The following is a 19538-nucleotide window of genomic DNA, read 5'->3' as shown; positions in this document are numbered from 1 at the left end:
AAACCGAAGCATCACTGAAAACAGTACAGTTCACTTAACTGCTATTTGACATTATGTAATTGTAAATACAGTGCACATGATCTGGGAAAAATGGGATTCTCTTTAAAGCTGATAAGGAGTAGGATAGAGAGGGAGTATAGTGCTATATATTATTGTTCACCATTCAGAGGGAATATCTAGAATTGTTTTGTAACTCTACTGTCAAAAGGGAGCCTGGGTGTCACACTTAATATTTTTGTAAACTGCTGTGGTGTCTTTCAGGAGTCCCCAGTAAAACATGTGACTATGAAGTTGCTTGCAATTTACCTGTCTACATGGTCCAGTCACCATTATCCATTTCATTTTAAACTTTATGGTTATACAATTTCATTTTGTTTCTCTTATCTGCAGGTGCACAGCTTTTATTGTGAAGCTGGAGTCTCTTCACTTCCGCTCCCGTTGTTCCTGCTCGTGCCTGGGTCGGTCTGCTTTACTCAGCTGGGCAACCCCCCTCCGTGACGTCACTGCACGCCCCTCAGACGGGGTTTTGGAGGAGGAGCGCGAGAGATCACCTTTCACCCACAAAGCCAAACGCGTAGACGGATAAACGTGTTAACGGTAACGAAGAAAATTCAAGTCGAATTGATCTTCTTCTGCACACCTTTATTTTATTTCTTAGATTTTATTTTACCCTTGTTATTGGCAAGTAATAACTAAGAGAGTCTGACAGTAATTTATTGGTTAACTCATCTCTTTGAAGTGGCAGCACGCACGGTGTCACTCAAGAAAATAATAATTATAAGTCTTCCTCTTTGTGCTAAACGAGGGCCTGTTGTTTGGTTGGGTACATTTTATGGCATGTCTGTGAGATCGTAGATATATGACTGTTATCACAGGTGACCTGTGACGTTCAGGTGAAAATCACCTGAGTGGCTCTACACAGTGTGAGCTGACAGTCTGCCTTTAGCAACTGAAGATCAGCTGTGACAAGAGGTGGCTCAGACAGGCTTATCCAGGGTGATATGCAACGCTACACCCCCCCCCCCCCCCCCCCCCCCCCCCCCCACCCCCCCCCCCCCCCCACCCCACCCCACCATTCATCTGTACTATCTGGGTCAATCACCTGAGTCTCCGGGCCAAGAAGCTAATCATCAACAGTCCACACTGCCACACACAAATGAGAGCCGGTCTGTACCTCTCCACTGAACTGTTGAATTAATCTGTTTACAACAGAAAATACTGTGTTCTCAGTATACTTGAGAAAGGTAGACAGTTTTAGTGCTGTTCTACTGAGTCTTTTCAGTTGTGCATTGCTCTTGGCTGCAAAATGTCAGCTAACGCTTCTTCAGGAACCCATTTTTATGTGCCCACGTCTCAGTCATCCCTAGGTGCAAGAAAACATCTAATAACAAGTAATGATTTCACTTGAAAATGAGTTATGCAGCATTTTATTAAATTCATTCAATCGTTCATCACAATATTCAATCATATAAAATCAAATTTCATGATTTATTTCTGTGAATTTGAAAACTAATGATATTGAATCCAACTCATCAAACTCAGGTGTAATTAAAAACATTAACTGGAGCTGTATTCCATTTAGTTTTCCCAGTTCTGGGGCCATGATGTCGCATCTGCTATGAAACACGTCGGCCACGAGAAAGGTCTGTTTACTGTTTTACACAGTCTATTTACTGTTCGTCATGTCTTGAGTGTATGTGAGGTACAGCTGCCTTATAGTTCAGAAATCAGTCTGTGACATTCAAATCTCAGCAGTCAGTGTCTCATTACGCAATTCTTCAAGTTTTATTGCGGTTTTAAAGCCTCATGAAATCTCTGTACATTCACGCCTTAATTTCTTATTCCTATTTCATTACTGCTCCCTTACTGTTCCTATGCACTATACTACTGTGTTTCCACATACAGTACCGTGTTAATTAATCATACTCAAGAGTAATTCTAATTCCTTAACTTGTTCCCTGGCAGTAGCACTTGAGAATATCTGAATAGCTGAGAATGATTATTTGTTATGATTAGAGATCCACTGACAGAGGGGAAGCTAAAATGGTGCCGGAGCCACTGGTATCTGGTCTACAGACACAGTGAGGTCCACCACTTAGAAGCAAATAACTTCTCTGAAATACAATTACATAAGTATTTAAAACTGATCTACCGAACTTTATAACAATGACATTGTATTGTGTCTGTATGCACTCTGAGCCTGTCACACACTGCACTGTGCAGCCATCAAAAATGTAAAGATCAGAAGCTGCTTTTTCAGAAACAACAATGTATACCAGTCTTATTCTATTCTACATTTCACTTCCATATGTGTATTTCTCATATGTATAAAATGTTTACTTGTATTAGTTCTAAAGTAGCATTAACTTTTCATAAGTGATAAAAATCACTTGTAGGTAGTTTACTTCTAATGGCCTTTACTGAGTAAAAAGCACAGAGAGTGCATGACATTATAATATTCATGTATCGACCTTTGGAGCCCACTGTATACAGAGATAGTAAGATAGAAACAATAACCAAGACAAAAAAACAATAACTGCAGTCCTGAGTTGGTGAGTACAGTACATTTGATTCAGGTCTATTATAGACACATATTACCAAAATGTTTGTATTAAAATGTCTATAAACGCAGGTGCCTCACCATGTCTTTAGGTGTTTAGGTATTAAGCATGGCACCCAGTCTGATCACTTTGATCAAAGATTTGCATGGAAATAAAAGAGTGGCATCCTGTGCGTTCTCTTGCCTCATGCCACATATGGATGATGAGTAGTGAAATGTTCCTGTTGTGTGTATGTGTTGAATGAGTGTTTGCTCTGCTGGGTTCGTGTGAATGTCAGTAATGAGGTTCACAGTCTTCCATCAGGCTGTCTGTGATGTAGTTGACTTGTAGCAGCTCCTGGTAATACTCTTTCTCCACGTTTGTGTTCACTGTCCAGGCTACCACCTCCACCCCTCTCTGGGCCCAGTACTGCACATAGTCCCTGCAGACAATACAAAGAAATATTCTTAAGGAAAAGGGGTTTACATAGCAATGAAATCTTTCGGTTTGATAAGCAAGCACCCTGTGAACCAAATAATATAGTCTTGTGAATCTAATAATGTGCATGTCCCATGCATCTTGAATGTAAATTCATGTTAGGATGAGAGTAAATGACTGTATGGTCTCAGCTGCAGAAACTCACGGTGAAACAAAGTTCTTTTGTATCAGGAAGGCTGAGATGCCACAGAGCTTCCAGAGCACGTGATGGTGCGCCAAGTCCAACACGATGTCCATTAGTGTCATCCAGTGGTGTTTCCATAGTGACGAGAAACGCGGGGTGCCATCTCCGAGCCGACTCAGGCTCCATGGCCTGTGGGTCAACGCTGTGACCACCTCTGGGTCACTCTGTCTCATCTGGGCCGGGGAAAAACAGAAACACGTTGTACACAGTAGCCAGCAATACATGGCAGACACGTGGGCAAATATTTTAGTTTATTTAATCAGAACCAGTGTGTTGGCAATAAGACAATGGGAAGAATAAAACAGAGAACAACTCTTCATTTAAATGGTTGCAATTTTGTCCCTCTAGTGTACTGTGAGTCAAACTGTCAAACATCCTGACGCGCTTTAGGGCGTCCGCGTCCACTTACCCTGTAGATGACTTTAGGCTCAAAGGAGCAGACGATGCTGCTGTTGTACAGGACTGGATGTTTCTTGTACAGTTGTTTAAGGGCTGCAGCTGCCTGAGAGAGGAGGAGAAACACATGGTTATTGTTGGCCAATCAACTGTTTACAGTGTGTGTGAGGCTTTATGTCGTGTGTGTGTGTGTGTGTGTGTGTGTGTGTGTGTGTGTATTCCTGTGCAACCACATGGTGGTAAAAAGCAGCTGTGTATGTGTGGACGCACTGCTGTGGGTCGTGAACTGAAGAACGTCACTGGCTGAAACAACAACCACCACCACTGCAGCTCCACATTCCTTGCTCATCTAAACATGTGCTAAGTAAGGAACCACTCGTCAAGTGGTGAAAAGTACAGTGATGCAAGCTTTAATTTAGCTTTTTAATGTGCAGAATTAAACGGCTTTAAGACTACAATAAGTGACTTAAATGTATCTTTCAGCAAGAGATGCAACAATGGCTGTTGTCCCTCTCTATCTCATTTTGTGTGGCACAAACAATAAAGTTGTTTTTTCCCATATTTTAAGTAACTGACACACAAATCCACAAGAAATATCCAGTGATGATGCACCATTACAATGCAAACAAAACACACCACACGTGGCTATGTCCTCAAGGTGTGTGGACTTGAAAGTGTGTGTGTGTGTGTGTGTGTGTTTTGGAGGTTTGGTTTGTTCCAAAGTACAGTACAAACTGGAACAATGGTTTGGGATGCTTTATAGCACACTGCAGTACTTAACTGCAATATGTGATCATGACCCACTAGTAATGATAAGGAATGCAGCTAGTGATTGGTTAACGATTAAGTAATTATCAGTGTTTTATTTATGCTCCACACTAAGTTATATCTCCCGTTTTGATTTTCACAGGGAGAAAAAAACGTGATTTGTATCAGGCTGAAGAACAGAAGAAATTCTTCCAGTGTCTACAACAGAATCTGCAACAAGAGATGTGTGACAGGATTGGTGTGAGTATTTAGAAAATAACACAAAACTTAAGTAATTAATTATGGAATTGCTTTCCACCCTGAGTAATGAGTAAAGAAATTTGACTGGTTTCAGCACTACAACATTTAAACAACCCTTGCAGATATACTCTGATCGCTTTGTACTAGGACACAGTAAATGCCATCTTTGGATCATTATAATTATCATCGTGTTCTCTTTTCGTTAGGCAATGATGACTTGGTACAGATCAATTAAATCAACACAGTGTAACAGACAGATTGCACATAATCAAGTCTCGTTTTGTTTGTTGGTTTTGTTGGCTGCACCTCGTCTGGATGACCTTTGACATCAAAGTAGATGGTGAGCTGCAGTTTGATGCATTCCTCCACTGCCTCCTCCAGAGTTGGGATCTTCTCTCCGGCAAATTTCTCCCTGACGACAAAGGAGGACACAACTGTTACAGTACTATGTCAGGCTCACATGCATACCAAAAATGTCTCTACAAAACAAATTTTTACAGCTGAACTGGGAAACATCATGTTTAACTTTGATCAATGACATGCTTATCTCTTCTGAGACAAAATGATGAAAAGGACCTGATAATGTTCATGAGACTCTGTTATAAAGGTACTTGGCATGTGTCTATCTAGACAGGGTTCATAGGTAAGGCTGGGTAATATAATAACTACCAGGGCCCCTGTGTGATTATAATCTTAATCAGACCTGTAAAACTTTAAGCTCCTGTGCCATTGAAATAGTTCTTATCTCTCTCACTTTCTTTTGAATGTGCAGTAGTCATGTGGTTTATTGGTATAACAAGATTTCCAAATGGAGAGGACACTGTTACTGCTATAATTTTAGAGACAAATTACACAGATTTCTCCTCTCAGGGAAATTGTTTGTTGAATGCTGCAGATGTCCTGTGATATTTATACATTTGCTTGTCCGACATTGTTCTGAAAATTTCTGCCATCTGAACAGGATCAGTTTTCATATCTCTCACTCATTCTGCCTCATGTAGTCTGTCTCATGTGCACATGTTTAGAAAAAAGAATCTATTGTTTTTTGTGTTTTGAAACATCTTGTAATGTTCGTGATTAAGAAAATGAACTTTTCTGTTTCACTCGCTAAGACTTTCTCATCCTCCTGTTCTTGTGGTAAGGTTCTAAATAGCGTTTGAATTTGTGCTCATCCCAACTGCATCCTAACTTGTTATCTTACTTTTGGGGGACTGTTTTGCATGTTTCTTTTGTTTGTTTGGAAAAGAGCTGTTTTTAGAAACCCCCTGGGTTACTTGTCTCGCTTGTTTTACCAACAGCGTGCCTCTTTATTAATAGAAACTTTCCCCTTTTTGCTTTCAATTAAAGGTTTTATTGACATTCCTTGAATAATTAGGTTAATTTGTTTATTGGTCTTTATAAAGTCTTTTTAAAATATTTTCTTACAGATGTTCTGGAGCCTACCAGTATTCACAATCAAACATCTCCACTCAGGAAAAAAGATCATTTCAGAGTCCCCGGGGACTACCAGGGAATTCTACTGCAGAAAGTACATTTGAAACAGAAAAGAAATTAAGCATTGGAGAGATAGTATCCTAACTTGCTGATAAAGGGAGGCTACATCAGCAACTTGCAACCAAATATCAGCCACAGTGCACTAAAATATTATATAACCAACAGTATTCAACACTTTAAACCTCCAGCCTTCCCAAATACACATACAACTTGTCTAACCTGCTGCCACACCTCCAAGGTTTTGACAAAAATAGTACTCTAGAGACATTAAGTGAAAAAACCTGCTTTCCGACTATCCCTTCCTTTTATTAAAATCAACTAAACCAACAAACTCAGTTTCTTTCCTTACCTGAGTCTATGTTTAGCAGCTGCGTCCAGTTTACCCAAGTCAGAAAGTCTCATCTGGCTGAGCGGGCCCGACCCGTTAGTGGTCCTGTCCACGGTCTCATCGTGCATCAGAATTGGGACGCCATCTGCTGAGAACTCCAGGTCCAACTCCACGCCTGTTGCTCCATTTTTACTGGCCTGGTGCAGAACAGATGGGTAAGAGAGTTGGAAGCTAAGAATTTCAGGAGGGTTTGTGTAGCTTAATTTGAAAGGTCAAAACTGGTTTAGAAAACTACTTTAAGATGAAAACATAGAGAAAGGAAATGCCCCATTAAAAAGAAATAAGATGTGAGTAAGAGCCTTTTAAAGCTTGTCCAGTAAACTGCCTTGGCCAATACACTGACCATTATAGGCTTATTGGAGATATACTGGGGTGTGTCCCATTAAACTGCAGTTTAAGAAGAAGAAGAAGAAGAAATGTTTAAGAACAGTACCTCTCTTACATATAACAATGCTAGCTTGTGCCATGTTATACACCACTACCCTGCTATGTCTACTACAGTTCACTTGATGACAGTGTGGGTAATAGGTGCAGCTCTAGTGCACAGACAGTGGGTGAAAGGTACATGATGTCCTGATGGGCAAATCCTAATCTCCAATATTTTCTCTCCTTCTTTATAGTGCACATTTAACTTCCTGTCAGTTTACATAACCATGGCAATGTTTTTCAGTTTTGTTTCAGATGAAGATAACACATATTCCAGCCGCCAGTGGTGGTGTGCCCCTCCCTTGAAACCAATACCAACAGGGAAGGAGAAAAAACCCAGACCTCGCAAACCCCTCTTCCTCTCACCTCACGGATGGCTGCTATCGTGTTCTCCGGTGCGTCGTGCCCACCGCCCCGGTGAGCGACCACCGACACCTTTCCGGAGCCAGCCGCGCCCTTGGCTGGGTGTAGCACCTGCTGGATTCGGCTGGCAGGTACCTGGGGGAACCGGAACATGGCCAGAAAGAGGTAGAAGGAGGCGGTGAAGACGGTGGTCCACACCGGGCTCCGGGTCCCCAGCAGGACAACCACGAAGACGACGGAGTATAGAGTGACTTCGTCTCCCAGCTGCAGCATTGTTGTCCTCTGCTGTCTTTCTGACTGGACTGTGTCCAAACACGGACAGTAACAGCTGGAAGCAAAAACCCACCGCCGCCTGTCCGTTTACCGTTAGCTGAGGTTAGCTACCCGTCCCGCTAAGTTTCCTGTCTTCAAATGCCCTGTCTGAGATAAGATCATCCTCCGCTTAGCACAGTGATAACACTGGCTGTTGAAAAGGAGCAATAATACACTTATCTTGGGGCCGAGTAGAGGACCTTCAGCTGGGGGACACCTCTGTTTGTGTTCAGGTCGCGCTCTGGGGCGGAAATGACAGCTCTGCCGCAGGTTTACGTGTCGTTTCCGAAGCAGCTAGCAAAGACAAACTACTGTTACTAAATATACAGGTTTACTTTCAAAATGTATTTCAATAAAATTTCATACACCTCGATGAATCGAAAGTAAACTTACCCGCAGGGGGGCACACGAGAAAACAAAACCATAAAAAAGTGAACACCACTGAGCACATCCGGGTCACAGTGTGCACTTGATGTTGGCAGTTAACGTGGAGTACTCTAGTTAGTCTTTCTCTTATTTAAAAAAAATCATGTTTATTCTTCCTTCTTCTGTTTAGTCTGTCGCCGGTCATGGTGAGCTTCTTTCTTTCTCTCTCTAGCTCGTTCACTGTTTTGCAGGTTGTCAGAAAAAGATGGGAAACTCGAATTATTAGCCACAAGGGCTAGCTGTTAGCTGCTGCTTTGCCTGGACTGAATGACACCTCAGGCGCTCGGTGTCCCTAATTTGTTTAACTGTGTTTAATCTATATTTACGCTACATGTTTTTTGTTAGTACTTTATATCTCAGATCTAACGAAGACGTTAAACGGGTGCATATGCTTTATTGTTTGCGTATTTGATCATACTTTTATCCGACTGGTTATGGATATTATGCCTAATATGGCCAAAAACAATCCACTTAAATTGCGCTGAAATTGTGTTTAAATTTAGTTGAGACGCATCAGCTTTTGGCTAATGGGAGTTGTGGTAGTTTACTTTGTATTGTGAGACCTATAATGATTAATTCATTAATGAATTCATCGATCAACTGAAGATTAACCTGCAAAAAATATATGATTATATGTTTTAGTCAGTTTTTAAACAAATCAGTGGTTCCAGTTGCTTAAATATGAATGTCTGTCTTAGTCTTAAATTTTGGTAAATTGATTTTGGACTTTTGGCGGAACAAAACAAGCAGTTGAAGACATCACTTTGGGTTCTGGGAAACAGTGGCGATATTTTTTCACTATAAACTAAATAATTCATTGGTTTAACAAAAATATAAATAGATGAACTGAAATTAATTTTTGATGTTTTGTTTCTACAGATCAGGTCCGTGCAGCTGCACAGGTTAACCTCTCACATCCTGTCCTGTACCAGAGGATCATGTCTGCTTACAGGTCAGATGCCTTACGGCGTGCAGCCCTCTTCACCAGGCCACACATCCATGCAACAGATCTTCCATGGACCCCTTATACCAAAAATCACAGCTCTGGTGAGATACTCAGACTTGTCCACACAGAAGTACACTATGATTTACACACTGCCATACATTAAGATCCTCAGAGTCATGTCCAGGCTCAAACTGCTCCAAACTGCAATCACCGTGGTCGTCTTGCCCCCAGTATACGTCTTGTACCTCCAGGGAGATGTCTCCTTCTACCTTGTCAGCTACACAACGGGGATAGCACTGTTTGCTGGTGTCATGCTGTACACTGCCAGTCACTTTTTCAGGAGGGTTGTGGGGATGATGTATTTGGACCCGTCCCAGACTACACTCAAAGTGTCCCACCTCACCTTCTGGGGCAAGCGCCATGATATCTACCTCCCTGTGTCAGATGTCATGACCATCGGGGACACAGGGGACTCTGCAAATGAGACAATTTTGAAACTAAAGAGATACAGCAGCCCACAGACATTGTATTTCTCTATGCATTTTGGACGTGTGATGGACAGACAGGGCTTTGAGAAGGTGTTTGGAAATTTAAAATGATGCATACGTTTTAAAAGTGCATGAATTTAGATGACAATAACATTGAATAAATTATTCATTATTTAATGTGTGTAGCTGTGATAATGAGAGGGGTCTGTTCTCCATGGAAGATGGGTAATGAATGTTTCACTGAATTAAGCATGTGATTGAAAAGTGAGGATATATATTTGTAGGCTTCATTCGCACTGTGGTCTTGTGGAGTAAAACAACTTGCCCAGTAACCACTGTTGGCAGTAATATTGTAAGAGTATTCAGAGTATTTTTGTCTCAGTATTCAGAGTATTACTGTCTGTAACCACTGATCTAATGTGTGAGGCAGGAAAAATAAAATCAAAGTCTGTTTAATACATGTGAGACTGTCCTAACATTTACAAGTAGAGGTTAAAAAAAACTTTCCTCAGCACCGTTAGTTTTTTCAATTATTTTAAGGGCATAAAATGCAAATGGTTGAAACAAATATCTAATGAGATTTAAGCATTTATTCCAAAAAGACAAAAAGAACTGGCAAGAAGTTGTATATCAGTAGTCAGACACAGTGTGTAGTTCATTGTCATATTAAATACATTCAACTAATATTATTATAATCACATGGGGAAAGAATATGCATTTAATATTTCTATGTGGTAAAATGTCTGCATATTACCACTGAATACAAACCACTTCTCTTTGTGACCACAGTACAGCTGCATCTTTACAAAAGCTAGTTCACTGCTATTAGCAGTTTCAGAAGCATAAAACCGGGTGTTCCAATTAGGGAAAATAAGAAGAAATAACAACAGAGAACACAAAATGTCAATAAACAAATGCATCATAGGTTTGGCACAAAACATTATTTAAATAATGTTCAGTTTCTGGTTTATCGCGTGCAACTTTCAGACGGTACGAGTCAGAGGAAACGAGAAAGGCCACACGCACCAGCGTCCTCCTCTCTTGGCTCAGACGTGATTATTGTTAGACCGAGTGTGTCAGAGCTCACAGCAGGTACCAGGCAGCGAACCCAGCGAGAACGGCCACCCAGGCAGCCAGAGCGACCTGACAGGGCGGATGTCTGAGAAGCATCATGGCTAACTGGCACGCATAGGTGGGATTTCCACTGACAGCTGTAGAGGAGGTGGAGGAAGTGAGGGATGGAGAGCAGAGGAAAAGAGGCCAAGCAGGAAGATTAGATTCATCAAGACCTTTTCATGGTTGGGTTTCAACATTGTCAGTGTAGTTACAGTAGCATATGGCAGATTTCATTACTGGATATGCTCCATTACAGGTAGATAATTCAAGTGGCCTGTTACCTGGGCTCAATCACTAAACTATCTCTAAAACGCAGAGGGGTGAGTCTGCAACACTGTTGTCATATTGATACCTGAGGTTTTAAGCTTTTTCTTTTCTCTTATAAACACTGTTTGGGAATTAGTGCTTCTTTCAGACCTAAACCCTTCAAATAATGTCTTACCCATTTTTGCAGCGTAGTAGGGGCACTTGTTGATGTCGCCTCCCTGCATGATCTCTGCATGACTATGTCCAAGACCTGCATCTTGGACTTCCTCTTTGATGGTCTTCCCAATCTCTTCAAGCTCTGTGAATACCTGTTTTCAGAGTAAAAGCAGATTATAGTCATACTTTTTTCTTTTTCTGCCACTGTTTTTCTGCATAGTGTTTCTATATCATGTTGATTTTTGTAAACATCTGTTATCAGGACTCTCCCCACCATCATGTTAAAGCCAAAGGCCCGGTTGGACTCGTCCACAATCCTCTCTTTGGTCTCAGTGTCCAGTTCCAGCTCATTCATCCTGCTTCTGTAAAGCTGCTTGAAGCCCTTGTGACTGTGGATGCCCTCGAACTGGTAAAAGTTGAGACCCTCACCCGTTGAGGGGAGCTTCAGTGCCCTCTGGGCTACTTTCTTCAGGATCTGTCCACCTGAGAGGTCACCCATGTAGCGGGTGTAGGAGTGGGCAACCAGCAGCACTGGATCTGTCTCTCCCACCTCGTGGATGCGGTCCACGTAGGGCTTGGTGCCTGTGGAGAGGCTGATCTGTGAGGGAGAGCATAAAGAAGTTCAGGAGGCTTTGCAGTTGAGTCACAAAACTTGCTGCCATGTCTTGTTTTTTTCACATGAAGTTTGTTTTTGTTGTAATCCATTTTATATTAGTCTCTGCAAAGGAAAGAAAATTAGAAAACACAAAATTAATATTCAAGGTGCCTTAATCAGAATTTAAAGTAGTCCATGTCTAAATATCAGTGGTGGTGCAAGAATAACCAGGTGATTGTTGGTCTATAAAAGACCAGCCATGTTTGAGACTCCACCTTGTAACCTTTATGTCATGAGACTGACATGCAGCCTCTGTGTGCTCTCTGCTGACCTGGCTCTCCCAGTCCTCTCCGTAGAAATACTCAAGATCCCGGGCCAAGGCCTCACGCCTGTGAAGCTCTGCTGGGAAATAGATCGGTGCGATGTGAGGATGGTCTTTGTTCTTCTCGATCTCCTCCTCCATGGCTGAGTAGACGAAGTAAAGAGCTACTGTACCTCTCTGACAACAGAGAGAGACGGAAAGAAGTGGGACACATTCACAGATGAAATGGGAACTGTATTGTCTAATGTAGCATTTATGCAATAATGAGTAAAAGTTTCAGAAACTGTAACACATCCCATACTGGTGAATGGGGAGTTTAGATGTGCTAATTGATGTTCTTGACAACTGACGATTTTAAAATTAGCTTAGTAATGTTGTTTCTGATCAAATGGGCACAAATCTTAACTGTGTCACAGACACAAACCCATATGTCGTCACTCCCTCGGTGACTTTCACTATTTGACCAAGATCAAGGGTCACAGCAGTGCAGGACACTTGAAACCCAACCTTAAACAGCTCCCTTTTGATGCGGCCTCTGAGGAAATCTTTGACAAACTGGCAGTTCTCTGCTCTGTCGTGGGACTCCTTGGTCCCCTCTGCTAACATCTCGGAGAGATCGGTTGGACTTGATGGAAGAGGGTTTAAAAGAGAATGGAGAAAAAGAGACAGACATAAAACACGTGTGCTCTGGTTGTAATTTAAATGTTTTTCTACAGTGCCTCGAACAGCAGATGAGTGCCAGTTTCAAAACAGGCTGCTGATCTCAGAGGTTTTCCTCCATACCTAAGAACTTCATCATCATCATCACCCACAACAATCCTTGCCCCTCCGTTCGTCACACTGTTGAATTTCGGCTCTGACGTCACCCTGGCTTCCATCTCTGTGGTTGTCTCGCAGTGTTTTCACCTAAGCAGTGAGCAGAAGAAAGATCTATTAATGAAATGTAATGCATTTATGATGATACAATATGAGAAAGCTAATGTAAGATGCTACGACAGGTGCAGAGAGAATCTTGTATATTTATGCAACAGTGATGGAAGTGTCTCACTACACCAGTGGAAAGGAAAAAACTGGAAATCAGGATTAGATTCTTAGGATAAAAGTTTTTGATAAATCCTTTCTCCTTCATATCATGTAAATTGTCTCTTAGAAATCCAAGTTTGTTCAACTTCAGTTTCTTATAGGGTAACAAAGCTCTTTAAATTATAGTGACACCACAAGAGGCTGTAGATCACTTTTGTAACTCCTTGTTAAACGCTGCTGTGGTTAATTTTTGAGCTTCATGAATTACTGTACTATTTCTCCGAAACATTATCTTAATATTATTAGTATATGGCAGTATAGTCACAGTGTTTGACACGTGTTTTCACAAAATACAGCACTGAAACAAGTCGAAGCAAGCAGCTGACTGGCTAGTGGACAGTTACAAAACTGACATTGCACGTCTTCGGTATTATGTAAGCTAAATGTCAAGAAAAGACAGCTCTTTGAAGACCATAAAGACTAAAAAAGCACATTCTGTCTGTGTATATATAAGTACACACTAAATATTATTACTGTATTTCCGATTAATGAGGATAAAATGTGTGTTTACCTTGATAAAGTGCAGATGTCACTGCCTGTTACAGGGCAGAAGGACACAACGGGAGGGGGCGCGGTTCTTGTGGGAACAAACCAATCAGAGTTCTCTCTTTGGAGAAGACTCACGCTGATTGGTTAGCTTTGCCGACCGTCCTCCAATCATATTTCTCATCACAGAAAAGAGGCGGGCTTCATTCAGAGCACCCTAAATATAATTAAAGTGTTGTGGGAAATGAAGTTTGCGCAGGTTGAGTATTATAAAAAAGTTAAGATACATATTTTGTTTTAAAGCTGTATTAGCGAAGGGTTTCAGCCATGTACGGTTATACAAACACGATTGATTTACGTGCAAAATATGTCCAGTGTACCACGTGCATTAGTGCACATTTGATGAAGTGCTTATTTTCCAGTAAATTATTTATTTATATTTTTCAAGAGATTTATGTTCATAGAATGCAAAAGGATGATTTCTTGTTTTAAACATTTATCCATTTAGGCCGGTAGTTATCCTTACTAATAAAATCTGGTTCTTACTCCGATCCTCTGTGCTTGAGCTTATGTTGAAATAAATTGTTCATTTTTATTTATTTATTACTTTATTTTTTAGGTAAACCTAGCTGCAGACAGACCCCACATTGTCCATGGTTGCATTCACTGATCTTTCTTTATTTCCTGTCTTTGATCCCTACTCATTGCCACACTCTGAGCTGTAGTATCTATTTAGACCGCCAGGTGGCACTAGACACCATGTGATGTACCTCAAATGTGTATCGAATGGTCAAACTATTTTGTTTAGCAGCTGAACAGTATTAGCGGGCCAGGCTGTCAATTCAGATGGAGCAGAAGGTTGCTGGCTCATTTCATACACTCCACTGGTGATTGGTAGTATTTAGGCAGAACCTGCTGTTATGTGAGTATTATGTGCTTTAACAACATGTAACCTCACCAAACTCTGCAGCAACTATCCCCATCTGTAACTGTAAACCCTCATCACAGTTTGTCACTTTGAGTTATATCACCACATTCTTTGCTTTTCGTTGCTTCTTCAGTATGACGCCACGGATGCAAAGACACAACCACATGTCCTGTTCTGGCACCGGCTGATAATGCAAGGGAACTGTATGGTTTACATGTCCCTGGCCATATTTTGTATGGTTTATCCCCTTGTGGCCTGTTGTTTACATTGCTGCCTTCTGTTCATCTATACGTTCATCTATACATCTACTACCTTTCACCAGATAGGGGCTGTTATTGTGTGGCTGCAGTCACACCCTAGCTAAAGAACATCCTCGATTCACCTATGGGTTCCCAGACGAACACTTGAGAACATGAACAAAGGAACAAAGGTACTGAATTGGAGTTTTTTCCTCTGCAAAACCTCCCTGTATTGAAAGGGATTCTGGCAGCTCTGAGGGCTTCTTTCATGTCTTGAAGGGCCCTGGAGAGCCCTGCTCCACCATAGGAAAACCCCACTTCGACTTGTGGCTGTCTTGCTCCACAACATCCAACTACGGACACACCTCTGTTTGTTTTTGTCATTGTTAATAAGCGAGACGAGCTTCCTATGATCAACAATATTGCATTGACCTCGACTCTATCGCTGCCTGAATTATTTTGCTTTTATATTCAATACAATTTCCTGTGTTTATGAACATTTTGGCTGCTTTTCTCTGACTCATTAGTCATTAACAATATATAGGAAGGCACATGCAACTTTTTAGAACTGATGTGTTATACTCTTAAGTATGCCTGTGTATTCCCAAAGAGGCATTTATCACAGTGCAACCTGGATACAATCATGTTTTGATCACTCCCTCTAAGTGCTAAACTAAGGCCATTGCTCCCTGGGGTTTACATGACGCTGCTATGATCAACCGCTCAGCCATACCAGATCCTGGTAATCACACACCTACCATGTGGTTAGTTTGTTCCCTTACATTGTTTACCACATTCCAGATTGTTTTTGGCACAATATTTTGCATCTTTATTACACAAAAGGGAAACCTTCCTGTCTGTGAAGGATTTCCTCTTGTTTTCAATAATGAAAAGGCTCAGGCTAAAAAAAATCCAGAGCTGGGTTCATTTTGGCTCAGTTCAGATTTTAGATAAGTATTTTTTATCTTGTAAAGACCAAATGGGAACAGTAGCAACAGTGGTGGGCCTTTGATATTTTGTAATTTTTTGTTTAATTCAGTGACATTTTTCTGATATTTGACTCAGACCAATTAAATAAAGCTGTTCTTCAGTCAGTGGCATTTTTGGCCTGTCATTGTCAAAACACATGGCTCATTTCCTCATGTGCTTTGACAATGACAGGCTGAAAACATCATCGTCATACGAACTAACAATACATCTTATTGTTCTGGAAACATAAACAAGATAGATCTTAAAGTGATGTGCCAGACCACCTTGTTTGGCACATCATCCACATCTAACATTTTTTCTCAATGAGTAGACATTCAAGGAATATTTATGCATTTTGGGAAATACGCTTATTTGCTTTCTTGCTGAGAGTTAGATTAGAACACTGATACCACTATCATGTACGGTAACTATGTTAATCATGGAGTTAAAGCCAGGGGGCGGTTAGTTTAGCATTAAAACTGGAAACGCTGGGAAAGACCACGTCTAACTGTTCCAAAAATATACCTACCAACAACTCTAAAGCTCACAAATAAACACGCTGTATCTTGTTTATTTAATCCACTCTCAAGCAAATGTGCAACTGCTCAAAGAAAGCATTTGTTTGATCTAAATTATTTTTGATATACAGGAAGGTGCACTTCCTCAACAAGACCCGCCACCAATGCTTTTTAGTATATTCACAGTTGATAACATCAGTAGCTCATAACATTTATTAACAGCCAATCAGCATGAATCCCACATATTATGATGGTAGTGAAGGATATTTCTGCACCTGCTGACTGGGATTCTTGTTCATGCACACTCACTTCATGCAGGACTTTTCATGGCATCATGTCAGTCCGTTTACTGAACAAGTTTAATATTTGAGAAGCCGACAAGAACAAAGGCATTAAGGTGATACGAATTCAACAAGAGTTCGAGAAGCGGATTTGTTTTCTCACCTCCCGCAGGATACAGCACTATCAGTTTGCAACAAATTGGCAGCTACCGGCCATACATTTCTGATTTACAGCCTCAGAAAGTGAACAGCTTTGCGTCTCCGGTGGGTTTCAGGGTTGGGAGCCTGGACCTTGGTACCATAAATCCTGATGGCTGTGGTGGCCTGCGGAGAGTGTGCTTAACCCTACATCAGGTTTATAATTAGAAACATACCTCGCTCCATTTGCAGGCAGGAAACAGCCCGGGCCTCCATGTGTGTGCGAGGCTGTAGGGCTTACAAAAAGAGGAAAGCGTACACATGGGACAAGCATGCGATGTGATCACAGTCTGGTATTTGAACGCTGCGATCACCTCTTTAGAATGTGCAGGTGGATGGGAGGGCAGGATGGAGGGAGCCAATGAGACAAAGTAATGAGACGGGAAAGGAACAGTCATACTTTTACTGTATGTTTCAATTAGACATCATTGAAGTACAGACAGAGCTCTGCAGGTTGACTCAGAGTCAAGGAGCAATGGGATTTGACTGTTACCATGCATGTACAATTGTTATAATAAGAAAGGCTGTTTTGAACACATCTGTGAGCTCATCGTGTTGTTTTTCAATGTCTATTTCACACTGAAAATGTATTAAAAAATGTTGTCATAGCTAAACAGAATTTTGAATTTGTTTATAGTTTAGAGTTTATAAATTGAAAATGACAAACTTTTCTTAAGTTTTAATTTCATTTTAATAAATAGGATTTCCGGGTAATTTTAACCTTAGTGCAGTGCTTACTGGGAAGTCTATGCAAATAAGCTGATGATTTTTCGAATCCATCAGCATCGAATATTTTGTCACCTGAACTCACTATTTTTAGATCTGAAAGTGATAATTAATTTAAACTTGACTCAGAAGATTTTAAGTTCATCAGGATTTACTGAGTTTTATTGAAATAAGAGACCATCTACATTTGTTGGCACTTGTTCAGTTTTTAATTTAAATGCTGATAATTTAAGTTTCTAAGGCCTAATGACATCTCATTGTTATTCATACCAGATAATATACTGTAAGTTGCAGTTTTTCCAGTGGAGCAACATGTTCTTCAGTCATGATACAACATGTGTGCTTCTGCTATCACTGAAAATAATTTTCTTTATTGTAACCCAGAAAGTTATTGTCGTGAAAGAAGATCTTGCTCTGCTGAGCTTGACATTGTGGGATATTTCATTTATTCAATCCCCAGCATTCACTGATCCCCCTTATACTTTATCTGTGAACCACTATGTCTCCAAAGAAATCTGAAACATATGGAGTTGGAACAAATCTTAAGTCTGATTAGAAACCCTATATATTAGTGATGGGAAATCCTATTTTGTAAGTGAAAACAGTTATATTTGGTTGAAAGCCACAAAAGACAGGAAATCCTGTTGATCCCTGCAAACACAAAATACACCCAGTTCTGTATCCAACTTTTTCACAAGATGCTCTGTTCTGTCTGTTGCATTCATAACCACACAAATATTATCAATTCAATTTGCACAAATTGCATTATGTAAAACAGTTTGTTTCTGATTTTTGTTTCAGCCTCTCTCCAAAGAAAGTCTGATCGTGGATCACATCAAATTCTCGGGGCTTCTCTGCCAAACCAGCCACAACCAATCTGCAGCGCACACGAATGGTGAGTAATAAAAGACATTTTCTTTTAAAGGACAAGGAAAAGGAAGACTAGTGCAGACATTCTCTGTGCAGTCCCACTAGTTTAGGAGACTATGTTCTTGGACACGCTTCACGCCATGTTCTGTTTCATCAATTGTTTTTACGAAGTGTCGCGTCCCACCACCCTGGCAACAGTGGGCCAAGGCCAGACAAAGCGCTTGCTAGTGGGATGTGTTTGAAAACAAAAAGAGTTAGGGATTCACTGGTTCGCTCTATGTTTTTTCCAGTAATAGTAGAGGGGATGTGTTGTGGGGTAACACAGGGTGAGGCTGGGGGAATCTGACAATAGACAATAGATAATCTGCATCACAACATCCATTGTGTTCTGGGGTGAAATGTCTCCTAGATATATTCGCGGAGCCCAAATATTCCCTCTTTTTGAACCAGACCCAATTTTTTTTTCAAATAACAGCACAGCATTCTTTCACCAGGGAATCCACAACAAAAAATGTTCTATTTTTGTATCTGGGCATTCAGACAGCACTGAGGGGATTTAAAATTTGATTTTTTTTTAAGTAAAAGGGAATACGTGTATGCAGCAAGGGGCAGTTCCCTATTTGGACTTAAGTATTCCCAAATGACACTAGATTGGATATATGCTTCATTTGTCCTTATATGGTTAATTAAGTGCTCTACATACATATTTACACTCATTTACACATACATTAACACCTTCACTGGGACCACAGCAAAGTTCATGGGTTAATGTGTGCAACGTTTTTGACATGCTGGGCGTACTTCCCCCAGATGGGCTGAATCTTTGTTATACAATTTCCCTCTGAAACAACACATTGAAGCCAGCATGCAGGGCTGCTTCTCACACCCGACCTATAGAAAAAAGGCCTTGTGGGCCACGCTGCACATTTGAATTCTTTGAAACCGATGCCTCACCCAGCGGGGGGTTCCTGCTGAAAGGAGAACTTCGGCTCAGCCTCGGCCTCAGAGACTAATACAGGATGGAGGGAGGAAGACTACTCTGCTCCCGACATTATGTCCCCAGTGTTCCCAGTACCCAATCCAGTTTTGCATTCCCAAATAAACCCTGATAGGTGAGAACAGCCTGGTTCCTCATTAGAGAGGTGTCAGATGGGCGCGCAGGCGGCTGGCTGGCTAATTAAATGTGTTTACCTTGGCTGCACTCATCAGACTGACAGTCTCCACTTGAGAAAAGTAGGGGATTTCCTCAAGGTCAATCTCATCAATACTAAACAATGCCACATCCCACACAACTGGGTGAGGGAGGGAGGTAGCA

At 41.0% G+C, this 19538-nt stretch overlaps 3 protein-coding genes and 1 long non-coding RNA gene across 8 annotated transcripts in view; 2 read left to right on the top strand and 2 right to left on the bottom strand.

Moving 5' to 3' along the window:
• Positions 1-175: 175 nt before the first annotated feature.
• LOC121180402 lies at positions 176-6086 on the top strand. 2 transcript variants are annotated; one of them, XR_005893949.1, is made up of 4 exons: positions 176-597; positions 1583-1643; positions 4529-4626; positions 4964-6086. It is a non-coding gene; the product is annotated as an uncharacterized LOC121180402 (long non-coding RNA). The 2 variants fall into 2 exon arrangements; XR_005893948.1 differs by having other exon boundaries at positions 4961-6086.
• gde1 (glycerophosphodiester phosphodiesterase 1) lies at positions 1412-7570 on the bottom strand. Its single transcript, XM_041035781.1, has 6 exons — positions 7301-7570; positions 6470-6645; positions 4933-5038; positions 3632-3724; positions 3184-3395; positions 1412-2982 (listed from the first exon to the last, which is right to left on the bottom strand). The coding sequence occupies exons 1-6, from the start codon at positions 7568-7570 to the stop codon at positions 2835-2837; spliced, it is 1005 nt and encodes a 334-aa protein (XP_040891715.1). The 3' UTR covers positions 1412-2834.
• tmem186 (transmembrane protein 186) overlaps positions 7534-19538 on the top strand; it is a 54041-nt gene continuing 42036 nt past the window's right edge. The window contains exons 1-3 of one of the 4 annotated variants that reach the window (XM_041035787.1): positions 8042-8181; positions 8915-9082; positions 18155-18248. In XM_041035787.1, coding sequence (XP_040891721.1) covers positions 8179-8181; positions 8915-9082; positions 18155-18248 — 265 coding nt within the window. In that variant the 5' untranslated portion in view covers positions 8042-8178. Of the gene's footprint in view, positions 7673-8041; positions 8182-8914; positions 9915-18154; positions 18249-19538 lie in introns of those variants that run through there. The other 3 variants (XM_041035785.1, XM_041035784.1, XM_041035783.1) reach the window with 3 other exon arrangements.
• Positions 10040-13583, bottom strand: hmox2a (heme oxygenase 2a). Its single transcript, XM_041035782.1, has 7 exons — positions 13520-13583; positions 12709-12831; positions 12433-12550; positions 11935-12102; positions 11283-11606; positions 11028-11160; positions 10040-10680 (listed from the first exon to the last, which is right to left on the bottom strand). Exons 2-7 carry the CDS (start codon positions 12801-12803, stop codon positions 10553-10555), a joined length of 966 nt encoding a protein of 321 aa, XP_040891716.1. The 5' UTR covers positions 12804-12831; positions 13520-13583; the 3' UTR covers positions 10040-10552.

This window comes from Toxotes jaculatrix, chromosome 4, assembly GCF_017976425.1.
Source record: "Toxotes jaculatrix isolate fToxJac2 chromosome 4, fToxJac2.pri, whole genome shotgun sequence".
NCBI classification, from domain to species: domain Eukaryota; kingdom Metazoa; phylum Chordata; class Actinopteri; family Toxotidae; genus Toxotes; species Toxotes jaculatrix.
Note: the sequence above shows the minus strand (reverse complement) of the source record. Positions and strands in the feature narration are given on the sequence as shown.